At 40.9% G+C, this 20,358-nt stretch overlaps 1 protein-coding gene across 3 annotated transcripts in view; it reads right to left on the bottom strand.

Moving 5' to 3' along the window:
• Positions 1 to 20,358, bottom strand: part of cep120 (centrosomal protein 120) — a 64,879-nt gene that overhangs the window by 23,158 nt on the left and 21,363 nt on the right. For 2 of the 3 annotated variants that reach the window (XM_060931876.1, XM_060931878.1), the window contains 5 exons: positions 20,103 to 20,324; positions 10,129 to 10,354; positions 9,799 to 9,991; positions 9,522 to 9,671; positions 965 to 1,144 (listed from right to left, as the gene is read on the bottom strand). In XM_060931876.1, the coding sequence (XP_060787859.1) occupies positions 965 to 1,144; positions 9,522 to 9,671; positions 9,799 to 9,991; positions 10,129 to 10,354; positions 20,103 to 20,324 (971 nt within the window). The remainder of the gene's footprint in view (positions 1 to 964; positions 1,145 to 9,521; positions 9,672 to 9,798; positions 9,992 to 10,128; positions 10,355 to 20,102; positions 20,325 to 20,358) is intronic. The other variant, XM_060931877.1, reaches the window with a different exon arrangement.

Below are 20,358 nucleotides of genomic sequence, written 5' to 3'. Positions count from 1 at the left end.
AATTAAACAGTGGGAAACAATGACAAAATGTGAAAATGCACCGATTTGTTTCCTTTGGTTATAATTCATGCAATTTTGTTTAACATAGCCATGGGTGGCACGGTGGTGTAAGTGGTTAGCACAGTCGCCTCACAGCAAGAAGGTTCTGGGTTCCAACCCAGCAGCCAGCGAGGGCCTTTCTGTGTGGAGTTTGCATGTTCTCCCCGTGTCTGCGTGGGTTTCCTCCGGATGCTCCGGTTTCCCCCACAGTTCAAAAGACATGCGATTAGGCGAGGCACCTAACTCCCAACTGCCCCCCGGGTGCTGTTAGTGTGGCTGCCCACTGCTCTGGGTACGCGTGTGTGCTCATTGCTCATGTGTGCACGCGTGCACATGTGTGTGTTCACTGCTTCAGATGGGTTAAATGCAGAGAGGAAATTTCACAAGTGTGTGATGAATAAAGTTGCGCTTTCACTCAATAAAACAATTAAATTTAATAAAAATGTTAAATATTTCCAAAATGTGAGTTTTTAAGAATGATGGAATTTTTTTTTATTTGTAGTCACATATGGGATCTTTTCCATGCCTGTTGAACTGTTTGTGCTACTGTCCCCTTCTATATGGATAGATACCCTGTCACATTTAAAAATATGTATTTTGTGGCTCTACAATGCTAACAAAATGCAAGTCAGTTACAAGCAAAATAAATAAAACAAGACAAGCACTTTTCATTTTATATAATGAACTGTTATTTTCACCTTTTTAATTCCTGTTACACTTTTCAAGCAGAGTGCACCTCTAGCCATTACCAGCAAGTTGTTGGAAATGAAAGGGCTTTATGTATTAATAAAGTGCTGCATGTCTGCCATCTAGAGGTACATTTATGGTAATGCAAATAAAATGCCCCATTAAATTTAACATTTCACAGCATTCATTCCGTCCTGATGAAAGCCAATAATATCAGAAACCTAAATATTATACAAACCCTGTTTTGATAACAGGTATCCTCTCAGAGTACATCAGTCTCCAGTACCACTGACCAGACTGACCAAGGAAGTGGGTCTTCTCAGAAGTGAGGAGGTGGGAAAGCTGAATGCTGGCCATACCAAGGAGGACATCTCTGGCAGTTACATCTCGATGCCACATTTCTACCACCAGGGGAACCCTGGAAGAACCAGTGTTATAAGGTCACTTTCACTGTGTCAGTGCAATATGGGTGGTGCCAGGGAGGGGCTTGGAGGTGCTGTAGCTACCCCTAGGATAGCCATAACACCCCCAAGAAATTTCTGTGGTGCACTTAATTTTTAAATGTGTAAATACTATAATTTATATTTTGAAAAATAAACAAACACTAACAAAACAGACAATTTTTTAGCCTTATTAAAAAAAAAAAGCCACACAAAGCCAACACGTGATTTGATTTAGCCAATGGGTGCAGCACGCATTGAACTTTTGACCTTACTTTCAAATCCTGTTAGAAAAAAAATTGCACTCTGGCTAAAATAGTATTAGTGATATTGGAGCATTTTTTGTACTTCATAAAACATCTACATGTGGAGACTTGATAAACAAAGCACACTTTTGTGAGGATATCAAAAGGTAAGTGCATGATTTTTTTTCACGTTGTCATTTATAAAAATGTAACGCATTTGGTGGTAGAGGCACAAATTTTGATTCCTCAGTGTTCCAGCTAGTTTATTTTACCAGGGTGCCACACCCTGCCCTCAAGAACATGTGCCATGCCCAAATTTATATGCACGCTACTCAATTTTCCACAATCTTCCAAGTGCCTGGCACATACGTTTCACCACAGAAAGAAAAATGTACCCTTACATGTGTTGCCAACTTGCAATGAAAGTAGCACATGTTGACCAATCACAACACACTATTAGTGCAGTGTCATAGACATGCTCTGTCAACCATTTTGTCTTATTACAATAACGAGTCAATGAATCAAGGTACATCTGAAAAACAGGGATGCCTACAAAAGGTGCGGGGGGGGGGGGGGGGGGGGGGGGGGAATTGGTAAAAGTAGTAAGGGGCTCACAGAACCTAGCATCCATTTATACCTCTCTCTATTTGCCAGAACGCAAGTAGATCTAGAAGTTGAGGGCTAAAATTCAATTTAATTTATTAAAAAAAAAAAAAAGTTAGGGCCAATAGATCTAGACATAGAGCTATAGAAAATCTAGGTCACTAACATTAACATGATCGTGTTCGGCTAGCTAGATCTAATCTAACATGAATATCCTGAACTAATATCACTTAATGCTATTAGTATTACCCAACTTTGACTTTCATGTTAATGGACAATAGACGAATGCAAGTGCTGAGAGTGTTTATTGAAAAGTACGCTGACAAACAGTTCCAAAATGTCCTTGCAGCATGTGCTGCGTGCTCAGAGCAAAAATGCACGTGGACAAGAGTGACGGCTCGAGGCACACCAAGCATGAACGCGCACAGAGGTGGCATTATGAAGCAGTGTATTAAACTGGTTAACTAAGTTGTTTCAGATTTTCTTACTTTTTTTTACAAAAGTAATCTACCTTGCATAGTTGCTCAATATGGATAATTTTGCATGGTAGATTCTTTGCTTATATTGATGTGTGCAAAACTGCCCTGGATGCGCCAAAAAAAAAAAATTTTGCCCGCGCTAAATCTCTGGCACCCTTCCCTCTTGGAAAGCTAGCTGGAACACTGCTTAGTTATCTCTATGCGATGCTCCTTCATACAACATTAGGTCAACGGAACGGAATACTGTTGATTCATTAGTCAAGGTGTTGGTAACTGGCAGCATGAGTTTATGATCTCAGAATCTGAGGTTGAAATGTGCACAAATCTCTGTGTGTGTTGCTGCTGCTTATGAGCTGTGGCATAATTGTGTGAAATTTTATATTCAGAAGTGTGTTTACATAGCCTGGCTTTACATCTGTATCCTTTGAGCTGAATATCTCGCCTTTTTAGTACAGAGTGGCATTGTAACTGAAGCAGTGCGGGTACTGTGCGTGTGTTATGGGTGCTGCAATGGAATTTACACTCAGAGGGCAAACCTCCATGGTGTCCAAATGTTGCAGCATTAGCAAAAGTGGAACCAAGTCCATTGAGCTGCTCTGTGAGTCAGAAGCGCTCCAAAATTGAATGGATTCTTCCTTGCTACACCAGGGCTTTCCGCAGGGGGAAAAAAAAAAAAAAATCTCAGAGTGGTGCTACTGATGCAGAGCCCAGCCCATAAGGGTTGGCCTGGCCCAGAAGATGGCTGGGGGGTGGGTCCAGGCGCATGCTCCCCTGGAACATTTTGAAATTAGAGACTTCAAATGGGTGTGCTCTGGTGGCATCTAGGGCTGATTTAAGCACAATTCAACTTTTATTAAATTTGCTGTTTTTTACCTTGTCAAATGGGGGGTGGGGGGTTAGATCAAAATTTTTTTTCTACCCCCTCCAAAATATGGAGATTTATCCAAGTATGGAAATACCAATATTTAGCCAACTGAAAAATGCTAATCCCCCTGTACATACCCTCTGAAGTTAATAACCCCTCCAAATAGTCAAAAACTGCCTTTTTCACTAATATAAGCATTCCTTAACGGAAATAACTCTTAAATATAACATCAAAAATCACAGTAATAACATTTATTTCTCACAAAAAGAGTTGTTTAAGGCACTGGAAATGTTTCAGATGCAACAGATATGGCCACGTGGCAGAAATTGTGTCTGAAATGTCCATTTTGACAATCAGTAGAGAATTACATAGTTTGCAGTGATGTCAGTGATTATTTACCTGCAAGAATACAAATAATGACTATTTAATACATTGGGAGATATAATTCAGATATGAATCATTTGTGCATATTGGTTCTTAAAACTAAATTAGTAACCTTAAAGGAACAGTCCACCGTACTTCCATAATGAAATATGCTCTTATCTGAATTGAGACGAGCTGCTCCGTACCTCTCCAAGCTTTGCACGACCTCCCAGTCAGTCAGACGCAGTCAGACGCGCCGTCACTCTTGTTAGCAATGTAGCTAGGCTCAGCATGGCCAATGGTATTTTTTGGGGCTGTAGTTAGATGCGACCAAACTCTTCCACGTTTTTCCTGTTTACATGACCAGTGATATGAAAAGTTCAGTTAAAAAAATTGAAACGTAGCGATTTTCTATGCTATGGAAAGTCCGCACTATAATGACAGGCGTACTAACACCTTCTGCGTGCTTCGGCAGCGCATTGATATCTGAGCTCCGTATCAGTGCGCTGCCGAAGCACGCAGAAGGTGTTAGTATGCCTGTCATTATAATGCGGACTTTCCATAACATAGAAAATCGCTACGTTTCAATTTGTGTAACTGAACTTGTTTCATATCACTGGTCATATAAACCTATGTAAACAGGAAAAACGTGGAAGAGTTTGGTCGCATCTAACTACAGCCCCAAAAAATACCATTGGCCATACTGAGCCTAGCTACATTGCTAACAGGAGTGACAGCGCGTCTGACTACGTCTGACTGACTGGGAGGTCGCGCAAAGCTCGGAGAGGTACGGAGCAGCTCGTCTCAATTCAGATAAGAGCATATTTCATTATGGAAGTACAGTGGACTGTTCCTTTAAGTAATGATCCTCTGTGTTTAAAAATAGTTCATATTTGAGGTATTACTGAAGAGTGTGACATTCATCAATAACTTTAAAACTTGCTGAAAAAGAGCAGAATTACCATATGTTAAATTTACTTGAATGTAAGGTTACTTACCACTAAGCTTATTACCTTAAAATAATGATCATCTGCACTGAAAATGTTGTAGTCGTACCTAGTGGCATACCTGAAGAGGTTCGCATTCATCGATAACTTTAAAACACATTAAAAAAAAAGCAGCATTCTAATATCAAACAGCACTAATGTATTTTGTCATATTGTAAGAATGGAAACTTTCAGAGGGTATGTACAGGGGGGTTAGCAAGGTTCAATTTAATAAAATTTGACATTTTCCCACATAGATGGACCATCTCCATATTTCTAGGTGGGTAAAACATGGAAAAGTCAAAATTCTTAAAATAACCCCCTCCAGTCAAATATGCAAGGGGCAACATTAGATTTGAAATGAAAACACTGGACACGGTCAATTCAGAGAAATATTTAACACCGCAAAAGCCTGCAGAGGTCAAATCATGCAACAGCACCATCTGGCAACCAGCACCTAGAACATGGTTTTATGTATGGTTGCAAATGGCAGTCAGTGCATACAGCAAAACCCTCTCTTTTCACTTCTGGGTTGAGTACCAGGATAGTCTAGACACACGCACACATACAGTGAGAGTAAAAAGTATTTGATCCCTTGCTGATTTTGTTGGTTTGCCCACTAATAAAGACATGATCATTCTATACTTTTAAATGGTAGATGTATTCTAACATGGAGAGACAGAATATCAAAACGAAAATCCAGAAAATAACTTTAAAGAATATATTTTAATTGATTTGTATTTCATTGAGGGAAATAAGTATTTGATCCCTCTAGCCAAAAGCACTTAATACTTGGTGGCAAAGCCTTTGTTTGCAAGCACAGCGGACAGATGTTTGTTGTAGTTAACCACAAGGTTAGCACACACATCAGGGGGAATTTTGGCCCACTCTTCTTTGCAGATCCTCTCAATCATTAAGGTTGGTGGGCTGTCGCTTGGCAACTCAGACCTTCAGCTCCCTCCATAGATTTTCGATTGGATTGAGGTCCGGAGACTGGCTGGGCCACTCCATGACCTTAATGTGGTTCTTCTTGAGCCACTCCTTTGTTGCCTTTGCTGTATGCTTCGGGTCGTTGTCATGTTGGAAGATCCAACCACGGCCCATTTTCAACTTCCTGGCAGAGGGGAGGAGGTTGTCCCTCAGGACTGCACGGTACATGGCTCCATCCATCTTCCCACTGATGCGGTGAAGTAGCCCTGTGCCCTTGGCAGAGAAACACCCCCAAAACATAATGCTTCCACCTCCATGCTTGACGGTGGGCACAGTGTTCCTGGGGTCATAGGCAGCATTTTTCTTCCTCCACACGAGTAGAGTTTAGGCCAAATAGTTCCATTTTGGTCTCGTCTGACCGCAGAACCTTCTCCCAATCACTTTGTACATCTTTGAGGTGATCACTGGCATACTTTAGGCGGGCCTCCACATGTGCCTTCTTAAGCAGGGGTACCTTTCGGGCACTGCAGGATTTTAATCCATTGCGGCGCAAAGTGTTGCCAATTGTTTTCCTGGTGACCGTGGTCCCAGCTGCCTTGAGGTCATTCACTAACTCCCGCTGTGTGGTTGCAGGCCGATTTCTCACAGTTCTCATGATCATTGCCACCCCACGAGGTGAAATCTTCTGTGGAGCACCAGACCGAGGTCTACTGATGGTCATGTTATACTTCTTAAATTTTCTCACAATGGCACCAATGGTTGTTACTTTAATACCCAGCATCTTGCTAATGTTTTTGTAGCCCATTCCAGATTTGTGCAGGTCAACAATCCTATCTCTGAGGTCCTGAGAGTGTTCTTTGGTCTTACCCATGTTGGAGAGTTTGGAATCTGTCTGTCTGATTGTCTGATTCTGTGAACAGGTGTCTTTCATACAGGTGATTAGTTAGAACAGGTGTCTTCAATTCAGGTAACAAGTTGATTAGGAGTGTCTAACTGGTCTGTGAAAGCCAGAACTCCTAATGCATACTAGGGGATCAAATACTTATTTCCCTCAATGAAATACAAATCAATTAAAATATATTCTTTGAAGTTATTTTCTGGATTTTCTTTTTGATATTCTGTCTCTCCATGTTAGAAAACATTTACCATTAAAAGTATAGAATGATCATGTCTTTATTAGTGGGCAAACCAACAAAATCAGCAAGGGATCAAACACTTTTTACTCTCACTATATATATATATATATATATATATATATATATATATATATATATATATATATATATATATATATAAAAACACACACAGGGTGTCAAAAAAAAAAAAAAAAAAAAAGGTACTCACACTTTAACTGTCCCTAACATGCTGCCTTTTTTGTGTTGCAGGTGTAATTAATTAATCACAGCATGGCAGGAAATTATCGCACCAAACCAAGAACAATTGATGCATTGAAATTGGAAATTGAAAGACAATGTCACGATATTCCTAATGACCTGTTTCATGACGTTTGCGAATCCCTTGGTGCGCGTTATCAGCGTTGTCTGGACAATAATGGTCATCAATTTGAACATTTGCGAACATGATTATTCAATTACATTTGTCTTCTGTATTCGAAGCTATTCCATTTCACTCTATGTTCATAAATGAAGGTTCTCGTCATTCAAAGTGTGAGTACATTTTTTTGAGACACCGTGTGTTTTATATTATTTATATATATTTATATATATATATATATATATATATATATATATATATATATATATATATATTTTTTTTTTTTTTTTTAGTGGTTTTTCATTTTAAAATTTTCTGCATTGTAGATTAATACTAAAAAGTCATCGACATTATGAAGAAATATATATGGAACTATTTGGTAAACAAGAATGTTAATCAAACCAGAATGTTTTATATTTTAGATTCTTCAAAGTAGGCACCTTTTACTTAGATGACAGCTTTGCACATCTTGGCATTTTCTCAGTCAGCTTTACAAGGTAGTTACCTGGAATGGCTTTCAGTTTACAGCTGTGCCTTGTTAAGAGTTAATTTCTTGACCTCTTAATGTGTTTGAGACCATCAGAGTTGTGTTGTGAAGAGGTAGAGTTGGTATACAGTGAATGGCCCTATTTGAGTACTGTTCTAATCCATATTATGCCAAGAACTACTCAACTAAGTAAAGAAAAACGACAGCCCATCATTACTTTAAAAAATGAAGGTCAGTCAGTCCGATAAATTTCAAGAACTTTGAAAGTATCCCCAGGTGCAGTCACAAAGACAATCAAACATTATGATGAAACTAGCTCTCATCAGGACCGCCCCAGGAAAGGAAGACCTAGGGTTACCTCTGTTGCACAGGATAAGTTCATCAGAGTTACCAGCCTCAGAAACTGCAAGTTAACAGCACCCCAGATAAGAGCCCACCGAAATGCTTCATAGAGTTCAAGTAGCATACACATCTCAACATAAACTGTTCAGAGAAGACTGCGTGAATCTGGACTTTATGGTTGAATTGCTGCAAAGAAGCCACTTCTAAGGAAGAACAAGAGGAAGAGAATAGTTTGGGCCAAGGAACACAAGGAATGGACATTAGACCAGTGGAAATCTGTCCTTTGGTCTGAGGAGTCCAAATTTGAGATTTTTGGTTCCAATCGCCATGTCTTTGTAAGACGCAGAAAAGGTGAGCGGATGGTTCCTACATGTGTGGTTCCCACGGTGAAGTATGGAGGAGGAAGTGCTTTGCTGGTGACACTGTTGGCAATTTATTCAAAACCAAAAGGCACACTTAACCAGTATGGCTACCACAGCATTCTGCAGCGACATGCCATCCCATCTGGTTTGCGCTTAGTGGGCCCATCATTTATCTTTCAACAGGACAATGACTCAAAAACACACCTCTAGGCTATGTAATGGCTATTTGACCAAGAAAGAGGGTGATTGAGTGCTTCGTCAGATGATGTGGCCTCCACAATCACCTGATCTAAACCCAATTGAGATGGTTTGGGATGAGTTGGACCACAGAGTGAAGGCAAAGCAGCCAACGAGTGCTCAGCACCTCTGGGAACTCCTTCAAGACTGTTGGAAAACCATTTCGTGTGACTACCTCATGAAGCTGACTGAGAGAATGTCAAGAGTGCGCAAAGCTGTAATCAAAGCAAAAGGTGCCTACTTTGAAGAATCTAAAATCTAAAACATTTTGGTTTGAGTAACATTTTAAAGTTTACTAAATGATTCCTTATGTGTTGCTGCATAGTCTGATGACTCCAGTATTCATTTACAATGTAGGAAAAAAAAATATCGAATTTGAAGGCGTTTCCAAACTTTTGACTGGTACAGAGATTATATATATAGTTAGTAGTTATTAGTCATTTTCAGAGGGAAATCGGAGGTATTTAGGTAAAGAAAGTACTGTGCATTGTTCAATTTATGGTACGGATTTTTTTTTTTTTGTGCAAGTGACAGCATGGCACTGACATGGCACAGTGCAGCGGCGCGCCATGCCATGTATCCGCACTTTGGGGAAAGCCCTGCTACACGTTTCCTGCAACAAGTTTCATGAAAATCGGGCCTGTAGATTTGTGTAATACCACTTACAGACAAACAAACCGAAAGCATAACCTCCTTAGCAGAGGTAATTAAAGTGTGGCAGCACGTTAATGCGTAAACCTAAATTTCAGAGTACCCTCACTGAAAAGTCCATCAACCCCATAACACCAGCAAAAGAAAATCTCTGGTGCTGCCCCTGCAGTGCAAATTATGATATCTGGCATGACAGTGGAGAAATGACTTTCATGTAAACCATTTGTTTCCTTCATATTCAGTATTGCATATGTAATGAAATATGTAATGTGACTTTAAAAAAAAAAAAAAAAAGGCAGATGTGAAGTCACCTTGAGAATGTATCCTGTAATTGATTGGGCAATGCAGCAAAATCAAAGGCACAGTATGACTGAGGCAGGACTACCTCTGTGTTGTTCTTAATCTCCACTGCAGGATTCGTCATTATCGGGGCTGCACTCCCAAAGAACTGGTAGGCATACCTAGGTTCAAATGTGACGTGAATTGTATTATCAATTTAACTGCCCATTACTGGAAAAGCTTATGCTTAATTGGATGTGTGTTAGTAAAAATAAATAAATAAATAAATAAATAAAATAAAAACACTACCTCAGTGTGCAGCTCACAGGGAAGCTCACATTAAGATCTCTGATGCTGTGCAGATCTATGGAGAAGCAGTAATGATGTGCTGAGGCTGGAATGGCAATCTTTGGAGCAGATGCAGTAATGGAAGATCCTGGAATTTCTGGTTCACTCTCTGGTAGCACATTTTCAGACACAGCTGATGGAGGCACAGGCAAATCTGAAACAGCAGAAACATCAAGCAATGACATTAAAGTCCATCAGTATTGTAAAATCCTCTAATCTCACTCTGTGTGTGTGTGTGTGTGTGTGTAAAAAGAGATTTCAATAAATTGTCAGTTCTGCCCACAGTCTCACCCAATTGTTCTGACTGAGCTTCCCTTGCATCATTGGGCAAGCTCTCAGCCTCACTCTCCAATTGCTGACATTCAGGGGAGGGTGATGGAGCCTTCTGGGACAGGACAGGAGATGGGTTACATTGTCTTGGCTCAGATGGCACATGTTCCAGAAAGGAATGCACTGCTGGGCTTTTCTTCACTGGAGTCTTAAGCCCATCTCCACCCTTAACAGGCAGCTCTAATAGCTTATCAAAAACAGATCATAATAAATTACCAGGAGATTTATAGTGGATATGAACATCTACACACCCCTGTTAAACCTGCAGGTTTATGCAAAAGAAAAAAAAACCTAATAAAAAGCATATCACACCTTTTCCCACCTTTAAATGTGATATACACCTCACAGAACCCTTTATTAGGAATACCTGTACAGGTAGTCGTCGACTTATGACCTATGCGACTTACGACCGATCAACTTTACAACTGTCTGGTTATGACTGGCAAGTGTTTCCCGGCAGCGCCTCTCGCTGCATACGACAGTTTCCGCCCCAGCTCCCGGCAGCGCCTCTCGCCGCATACAACAGTTTCCGCCCCAGCTCCCGGCAGCCTCTCGCCTCGTACAACGGTTCCCGCCCCAGCTCCAGGCACATGCGCAGTCTCTCTCGCGCTCCGTCATACAGTTTTCGCCCCAGTTCCTGGTTTATGAAACGAGCAAATGCTCCTGCCAGCCCGAGCGCTGCAACAGCTGATGACGTAGACGACCCACAGCCAAACACCAGTGATGCCAGCAGTCACTAAGTTTTGTATTTTGGTATGTTATAAACTAAAATATTTTCTATTTTTCACACCTGTATTTCGTATTTTTTGTTTTGCACATATTAAACAAATTGTACTGTATGCAGCGTAGTATGCAGTGTTTGACTTAAACCAAATAATGAGCCAAGGTAATGAAATAAGAAAAATGTTGATAAAATAAGACTAAGATGATTACAATATCATTACACATCACAATATACTTACGTTCATTTAACATAGGCCGACTTACGACCAGATCGGTTTACGACTGGTCAGTCGTAGCCAAACGCAGTCGTAAGTCGACGACTACCTGTACACCTATTCATTCATGCAATTATCTAATTGGCCAATCGTGTGGCAGCAGTGCAATGCATAAAATCATGAAGATACAGGCCAGCAGTTTCAGGGAATGTTCACATTAACTATCAGAATAAGGAAAAATGTGATCCCCGTGGTTTTGGCAGTGGCATGACTGTTGGTGCCAGATGGCCTGGGATTTTCATGCACAACAGTCTCTAGAGTTTAGTCAGAATGGTGCAATAAAGAAAAAACATCCAGTGAGAAGCAGTTCTGGGGATCAAAATGCTTTGCTGATGGCAGTGTTAGAAATCAGCACCAGCTACCCACCAAATGCAGGTGATTTTGCATCGTGACAGGTGAATTTACTAAACCCAACAGCCACAGTGGCGGGTAAATAAAAGTAGCACATACAAACAATGCATTTGTAACAGAGCGATTTGTGACAGTCCACAACACAGATTGAATTGCTAGTTTCACTTGGACACTAACAAGGAGACACAGTGAGTGACCCAGGCAACTTTAGCATAGCACACTAACTAGCAACAACATACAGTTCAGTGCTAGCAACCAACACGCCAAAAACAAACAAACATTACATTGCAGGGGTTAATAATTCTGCAGTGAAAACCTCCCAGTAGGACAGACAAGCCAAAGATGTGAAGGTGATTTTTTTTTTTTTTTCCAAGGAGAGGTGGAGATATTTGATTCATAATATTCGGTTCACGATTCGATTTTCCAATGACATTTTTGAAAACAAAGGAAGAAACTCATTACCCCCCAAAAAGCAACATTTATTTTCCTATTCTTTATCAAGTTAATTACTACTTTTGTTTCATTTCCTTTATTTACCCACATTTATTGTGTTACAGTACATTACAAGCATTTAGCAGACGCTCTTATCCAAAGCAACACACAACATACCCAGAGCAGCCTGGGAAGCAACTGGGGATTAGGTGCCTTGCTCAAGGGCACTTCAGCCATTCCTGCTGGTCCAGGGAATAGAACCAGTGACCTTTTGGTCCCAAAGCAGCTTCTCTAACCATCAGGGCATTTATAAGGTTGTAGTAAAATAACCTATTAGCTGTTATTAGCCTATTAATCTTCTATTAAAATTGAAAAAAGTTAACAAATATGCCTTTTCTTAATAGATTCTTTTAATCAACATTTCTACTCTTTCCATTTTCTTCTCTTTTCTTTAGTCTGCAAAAAGAGGGCTCCAATTTCTTGTTAAATCCATTTCCCATTCTAGATTTTTTTTTTTTTTGGTGCATTTCCATGGCATCAGAGCTACATTACTTCTGCCTAGTGTGAAGTCACGGGCATTCCCACTATTGTACATTAAAACGTACCCTCTTCCGTCTACACAATGCAATTACATCTTGGAAAAACTAAGATAACGCAGCCTGATAAATCTATCATGAATATCAATTCAAACAGTCATAAAATTCTCAATTTACTGTCGTATGATGCATCATTACATGCCTAGCTACAGTAACTCATAACTACCCTGTCCAATTGTGGTGAGCAGAAAAGCATTTTAGAATACACAACACTCCCAACCTTTAGGAGGATGGGCTACAACAGCAGAAAACCACGACAGATTCCACTTCTGTCAGCCAAGAACAGAAAGACAAGGCTGCAGCGGCCACAGACTTACCTACACTAGACAATTCAAGACTGGGGGGGGGGGGGGGGAGAAAAGAAAAAAAATTGCCTGGTCTAATGAATCTCAATTTCTGTGGAGGCATGCAGAGGAGTGTCAGAATTTGGCACCAAAAGCATGAATCCATGGACCCAACCTGCCTTGTGTTAACAGTCTAGGTTGGTGGAGGTGATGTAATGGTGTGGGGAATGTTTTCTTGGTACAGTCTGGGCTGTTAATACCAATCAATCATTGCTTGAATACCACAGTCTATTTGAGTATTATTATTGGACATGTGCATCCCTTCATGGCCACAATTCACCAGGTCACAAAGCAAATGTCGTCTCAAGTGTGCACATCCTTTATTAACCCCCTGGGGCCGAGAGCTGCACCAGCAAAGCTCAGCAGGTTTAGAATGAGGTGGTCATGTATTTAGATTAATATCTTTGCGAGTTTTTAATCATACAAGCATGATAAACAGAAACTTTGTGCCCACTGCCAAATAATAGTTCTTAAACTACCTAAATTAGATGAAACATAAAACTTGTCACCTTACTCAGTCACACCTAAGTCAGAGTGCTGAATGCCCACTTACGCATTCATAAAAGGACTATTCATATGGTATCAGCATGATAACCAGTTTTGATTGGTTTCTCTTTCAAGGTGGGAACGCCCACCGTAAACAGGATAAAATAAAAATTAAAAATAATAATAATAATAATAATCAGCCATAGTTTAGGCTGCCTGTTTGGAGGTAAAACTTGTTGCGAGAGGACACGGCAATTTGACACTCAGGAGGCGCTTTGGATGATTCAGGACAGCGATTTTGAGAACTGCGACACTGAGGAGTGGTATCATTTTGAACTTTGACTCAATCCAGTCGAAGATCAACTCAAGTGTAAATATTTTTTCAATCTCTTAGGAGCATATCGGTTGATATGCGTGTGGTGTAATGCATAATCTTTGCATGCTTCTTGAATAAATAAAACACACATGGCCACTTGTTTTCTCTCTTTTCTTCTTGGCCTTTTTCTGGCAGTCTAATGAATTTGGCATGCTCTGATGTCTCATTCTCATATCATCTCTAGCCGCTTTATCCTTCTACAGGGTCGCAGGCAAGCTGGAGCCTATCCCAGCTGACTACGGGCGAAAGGCGGGGTACACTCTGGACAAGTCGCCAGGTCATCACAGGGCTGACACAGACAACCATTCACACTCACATTCACACCTACGGTCAATTTAGAGTCACCAGTTAACCTAACCTGCATATCTTTAGACTGTGGGGGAAACCGGAGCACCCGGAGGAAACCCATGCGGACACGGGGAGAACATGCAAACTCCACACAGAAAGGCCCTCGCTGGCCACGGGGCTCGAACCCGGACCTTCTTGCTGTGAGGCGACAGCGCTAACCACTACGCCACCGTGCCTGATGTCAATTTCAAAAAATCTAAGCAGTATTTTAAGTCCTATGACTTTTTTTTGTATTCAGCACAAGTTCAGCTACAATAATATCTATGTAGTATGTACATCATGATTGTACTTTATATTTAAAAAACCAAATGATGTTATAAAAAGCAGTTTTAGAACTGTGTTGGAATGCATGGAAAAACATTACCTTAACCATTGTGACCACTTGACCTGATGGAATTAGGAGTTGGCAGTGGGAGGGGTATGTCAGAAGGTTTTCAGTCATCCAGGTCATCATAAACCGTAGGTGCTAAAGAAGGCAACTGGACTTGCTTGAAATCCTTGAAGACATTTCACGCTCATCCGAAAGGCTTCTTCAGTTCTGTCTGACTAGTGGGGAGTTCCAGGTATTTATCCTCTAGTGGACCAAAAGCAACTCTACTGATACAAAAGCAATTGATATTCTTAAGACTTAACAGAATCACCTTAAGTGACAAACAATTCGTCACAATGGATAAAGTAATGGTTTTTCACACATTCCAACACTGCTTTTTACATCACCATTTATCTGTTTTCTTATTAATTTAAAAAAGTACAAATTATGACCATGTTCTTACATTTATTGCTATTTTCTTCCTTGTCCATTATGTTTCTTTTCCTTGTCTTGATGAAAGCCCAGTTGGGATACCCACATTATTGAAAGTACTTCCGCTCCTTTTCTTTTCCCTCTACCGTTGTAGGAATGTTCTGAGCCCTGTGATGCAAGGTCCTAATGACCCCCAATTTATGTTCCAGTGGGTGGTGAGAGTCAAACAGTAGGTTAACCCCCACACACAGATCAGTACCTCCTGTTTGACACCACCCACTGGAACATAAATTGGGGGTCATTAAGACCTTACATCACAGAGCTCAGAACGGTAGAGGGAAAAGAGAAGGAGCAAAAACACATCAAGGAAGCACTTCAGAAATGTGGGTATCCCAACTGGGCTTTCGTCAAGACAAGGAAAAGAAACATAACAGACAGGGAAGAAAACAGCAACAAATGCAAGAACAGTCAGAAATGTAGGGAATGACAATCCGTGAAACTCAGGAGGATCTTCTACAAACACAACATCCCTGTACACTTCAGACCCAGTAACACTCAGGCAGAAATCAGTCCACCCTAAGGACAGAATACCCAGACACAAACAGGCCAACATAGCATACACAATTCAATGCAGTGAGGAATGCACAGATCTGTACATTGGGAGAGAACACTTATCAGCCACCTACAATGTACTCCTTGGGACACTTCCCAGAAAACTGAATATACATCCACACCAAGACTTCGCTGACTTCAATCAGTACGTTTACATGCACATCCAAATCGAGCTGCTGTCGGTAATCGAGCAAAGGGTCCCAGCAGGGGTGCCGGAGAAATCCAATCCTACATGCACACAAGGAAATCGAGCTATTGTGTGAGGTACATTGTGCACCCGAGCCACAGGTGGCGCTACACGCCCCATCGTGTTGGTACACTTCCGGTTGTCGTCATGAAGAGCTATTCAAGAGAGTGTAAACAAAGTTATCAGTTCCGTGTTCTCCATTGCGCGTTTTTCTCCCATCCATGAATTTTAATATATTTCAACTCCTTAAGCTGAATGAGCATGAACTCTGTCTCCTCATTGCTCCAGAAGCGCACGTTTCTGCTTGCCATTTTCTCTTCTTCGTTTGTTCCTCCTGACCTCTTCTGCTGCTCGCTACTACTGTTGTCATGCCGACCGAGGCTGTCGTGTTTCCCGCTTGTGGTCTCGTCACTCCCGGAAGGGGCAGTGCTGAAGTAAGTAGCTTGACTACGTAGCTCGATAGGGTATACATGCACTAAGTAGCTCGGCAAAAATCGCATAATCTAGGTCGTGTAGCTCGATTACAAGAAATCAAGTTCGGTTCAATTTCAGCCTAGCTAAGGTGTATCCATGGCATTTAGAACTTCGATTTCAGTCAAGCAACGGCAGAAATTTGATTTTCTCTATGTGCATGTAAACGCACTCAATGGCTCACATGGTGGCAGAAAGAGCCAACGACCCACAGATCACCTGAACGACCCTCTAGGCTGCAAACACCATTCACACCTGGCCTCCAGTGACCCCAACAACCCATAAGATGACAGAGGGTCAATAACCCATGTGACCACAACAACACTCCTTAGAGTTGCTTTTGGTCCACTACAGGATAAATACCTGGAACTCCCCACTAGTCAGACAGAACTGAAGAAGCCTTTCAAATGAGAGGTGAAACGTCTTCAAGGATTTCAAGCAAGTCCAGTTGCAGTGTGAAGGGTATTCACTCCTCTCATTGAATTTTTTACTCTTCTCCTCAAATACCCCTCCCACTACCAACTCTTTATCCCAAAACAATAGGACAATTTTTTTGATGGCCAATTAACTATTCAAATCAATGAAGCAGATTTAGGCTACATCCACACGACAACAGCAACGAGATTTTATTTAAAAAAAAATATATATATATATTATATATATATATATAGAGCGTTTACATGGGCAACGGATCAGTAAAATATCAGGTACATATGTAAGACGGTCCCATCAGAGACACCAGAACAATAGAAGTAGGACACATGCGCATAAACCCATTCTTCTACCCAGCGTGAAGCACTCACAGGAACAAGCACACAACAACAAGATGGCTGCGACTACACGAGGAAATTGTGCCTTCTGTGTGTACAAGTTAGTTTTATTAGTGTGCATAGTTTTATATTACTTAATTTTCTTATTGTGTGTGAACATTTTGAAAAGCATTTTTATATAATTTATATAACTTTTTATATTGTGTGTGAACATTTTGAAAAGCAGTCTTATCCAATAAAAAAAAAAAAAAAGAAATTCAAGAAATGGTTCAGTTACTTGTTTATTTAAAAGAAAAGCTGCATACAAAAGTGAATGCAATGCAGTGGTTCATACAAAACAGCGAGAGTGCTGCTTGTTCTAGTCATGTGGTTGTGATGTCATCGTAAACAAATCCGTTCTACTCATCCAGACGACTTCGCAACGGCGCCGTTGCCAGATTTTTCCACTCTGGAACCCGTTCTCGTTTTGGGGCACCCAAAATGCCGGTGCCGTGTGGACGCCAGGCCAAAACGATAAACAATTTTATCAGATTCACCTGAATCCGTTGCCGTGTGGACAGCCTCTTAGGTTTTTGTGCTTGATGCATTCCGAAGACTTAACAGAATCACCTCAAGTGACCAAAGCAGTGTCACAATGGGTAAGGTAATGGTTTTTCACACATTCCAACACAGTTGTAAAACTGCTTTTTACATCATTTAAATAAATAAAATAAATAAAAAAACCATAAAAAGTACAGTGACGACATACATACTGCATAGGTGTTATTGTAGCTGAACTTGTGGTGAATACAAACCTTATATGACTTTGAAAATACTGCTTAGATTTGTTGAAACTAACAATAACATCAGAGCATGCCAAAATCATTAGTGCGCCAGAAAATACCCTCAGACCCCAGAGGTTTAATAGGTTATGTGACTGTGCTTAGAATTAACCAAATCACATTCAAGCTCATGTTCAAAAGTAACTGAAGAGATTCTGATTAATCTCAAAAGGTATCAATCAGGAGAGGGGCAGGAATGAATTAGAACATTAGATGCAACATTGAAAATCATCATCAACTAGTTGAGAAAATAGCACATCATGGTACAATTACCAAGAACAGGATATTCCTCCAAAACTGATGAAAGGACAAGAAGAAAATCAGGGAGGCTACAAAGAGACCTACAGTAACATTGAGCTGTTGGCAAATACTGGCCACTCTTGGAACCATCTTCACTTTTTTTTTGGGGGGGGGGGGGACAACGACCCATCCCAGCTGGAGCATTGTTGCAAGGAATAGTGGAATGAAATTGCTAAATCAAGAAGTAGGTAGACTCTTACACAAAATGACCGAGCGCTGTATTGCAAGCAAAAGATGCTTTAACAAAGTATTAGTTAAGGGGTGTGGATAAGTGGACAACCAGGTTATTGAAAAGTCCCCCCCTCCACAAAATATTTCCATTTGCTTTTCACTTTAAATTTTGTTACACATTAAAAGGTGGAAAAATCTGATTTGTTTTGGTTATTTATTTAAAATCACAAAAACATGCAATTCTAACAGGGGTATGCATACATTTATATTCAGTGTTATACACAGAGAATATAAAAAGTATACTTACCCCTGTTAGAATCGCATGTTTTTGTGATTGCAGTTTATACAACAGTTAGTTCAGGTCCACTAATTTGATTGGTTGAGTGACATTCCAAGCATGCCTATATTTCCTGTAACAGCACTGGGACATTTCACTTTGTGTATCACTCTGCTCATCTGTGTTCACCAGGTAAAATTCCACTACCTAGTTCAAAACCAAGATCCAATTCTGCTAGCAGACCAAGAACAAATAGAACATTTGGCCACATTGTATCTACTTATGTAATATATTGTCTATATTAATTTGTTCATAGAACCATCATACGAAAGCATTATTGCGCACGCAATTGTGCACTTACACTGAATATTGGTACGGCTGTCATTACTTATGGCCAAGTCACATACCAATACTCAGTATGACCACACTTGTGATACTGATTTAGTTATAGCTTTTGGGTTTAATCACCTGAAATATTTACTTGACAGTTTCATTATGTTGCCTCCCTGTGTAAAAATTGTTTAATAAACCCTTTATAATCTAATATTAGTGGAATTGTTTTAAGGTGACTAATCTTTAGAGAACAAGTCTCAAAAAACTGTAAAGATAACTGTCTGGGTGGCACGGTGGTTAGCACTGTTGCCTCACAGCAAGAAGGTTCTGGATTCGAGCCCAGTGGCTGATGGGGGGGCCTTTCTGTGTGGAGTTGCATGTTCTCCCAGTGTCTGCGTGGGTTTTCTCCAGGTGTGCCGGTTTCCCCCACAGTTCAAAGGCACGTGGTTAAGTTAACATGGGGTGGCCATGGGCTGAAGTGCCCTTGAGCAAGGCACCTAACCCTCAACTGCTCCCTGGGCACTGTAGCATCGCTGCCCACTGCTCTGGGTGTGCGCGCATGCGTGTGTTCACTGCTTCAGATGGGTTAAATGCAGAGGATGAATCTCACTGTGCTTGAGTGTGCATGTGACAAATACACTAGACCCCCGCCTATTCGCGGTTCAGTATTCGCGAATTCACATATTCGCAGGATTTTATATAGAACATATCTCCTATACATTCGCGGAAATCTCAGCGATTCGCAGTCATTTGCGGCGAACATATCGAACGTTTACGCACTGCTACATTCTCGGAGCCGAATGCTCGCTCGCTATTGGCTGAAGTTTGAATGGCGGGCTGCTGCTCATTGGCTGATACGAATGAGCGCATTGTACAGTACAGTCTCGCGGTTCCCGTAGTTCAGACTTGTTCACGTGTTGTGTGTTCTTGGTATTTTTGAATAATTTTTACGCCCTACAATGGCTCCTAAACGCTCTGCATCTTCTAAGGCTCCTGCCAAGGAACCTAAGCGCCACAAGAAGGTAATGACGCTGCAGGAGAAGGTAGGACTTCTCAATATGCTAAAGGAAGGGAAGAGTTTTGCAGCAGTTTTATGGGGGGGGGGGGTTTACAAGTATTTGCGATTTTGGCTTATTCGCGGCCATGTTCGGTCCCTCGCGAATACTGAGGGCTTACTGTATAGGCTTTTTCTTCTATTTTTAGCATGAGACTATTACTGGTGAATTCTGCCTGTTCAGGGCAAATAAATTTAATCTGATTCTAATTGAATCACTCAGCTTTCAATTCTCACTGAAACATTGACTTAGGCTCTTTATATACCTCAGCATCAGCTTCCTCTCTTAAGGTTACTGCCACCCCAACTGTTGGCTGGAAATCCACCGGGACAGACTGACGGTTCTGTTGGCTGCAATTTGGTGGTTTCAAGACAAAGGCCCCCTCTACAGCAGCCACCTGTTTGACCAGATCAACACTATTCTTCAGGAGTGCAGCAAGGGAGATCTCAGTGCTGCCTAAAGACTGGTTTCCGCAGCAGAGGTGGATCTGCACATAAATATCAGTGTTTATATGCAAAAGT

The sequence above is a fragment of the Neoarius graeffei genome, chromosome 10, assembly GCF_027579695.1.
Source record: "Neoarius graeffei isolate fNeoGra1 chromosome 10, fNeoGra1.pri, whole genome shotgun sequence".
Lineage (NCBI taxonomy): Eukaryota > Metazoa > Chordata > Actinopteri > Siluriformes > Ariidae > Neoarius > Neoarius graeffei.
The sequence above is the reverse complement of the archived record's forward strand: the minus strand, read 5'-3'. Positions and strand labels throughout refer to the sequence as shown.